Source organism: Penaeus monodon, chromosome 15, assembly GCF_015228065.2.
Source record: "Penaeus monodon isolate SGIC_2016 chromosome 15, NSTDA_Pmon_1, whole genome shotgun sequence".
Classification (NCBI taxonomy): domain Eukaryota; kingdom Metazoa; phylum Arthropoda; class Malacostraca; order Decapoda; family Penaeidae; genus Penaeus; species Penaeus monodon.
The window spans coordinates 35842560-35842776 of record NC_051400.1 but is presented as its reverse complement, the minus strand read 5'-3'; the positions used below and the strand labels follow the sequence as shown (position 1 = coordinate 35842776).

General features: G+C 48.8%; 1 protein-coding gene across 1 annotated transcript in view; it reads right to left on the bottom strand.

Moving 5' to 3' along the window:
• Positions 1–6: 6 nt before the first annotated feature.
• The window catches only part of LOC119582162, a 4997-nt gene continuing 4786 nt past the window's right edge, over positions 7–217 (bottom strand). The window contains exon 5 of the mRNA XM_037930400.1: positions 7–167. Coding sequence (XP_037786328.1) covers positions 24–167 — 144 coding nt within the window. The 3' untranslated portion in view covers positions 7–23. The remainder of the gene's footprint in view (positions 168–217) is intronic.

Sequence of the window (217 nt, the reverse complement as noted above, 5' to 3'; positions counted from 1 at the left end):
TATTTATGAAAGATGAAGCTAACCTAAACCACTTTGACTTCTCCTGAGGGAATGAAAATGTGGATGTTGTACTTGTCGACGGCGGCGGTCAGACCTCTTGCCTTGACGATCTTTTTGAGTTCGTCCCACTCCTCTTGGCTGGCCAGCGGGACGATCATCACGATCATCTGTTGCAGGAAAGGGAGGGAGGGAGAGTGAATGGATTTGTCTGTTGGAG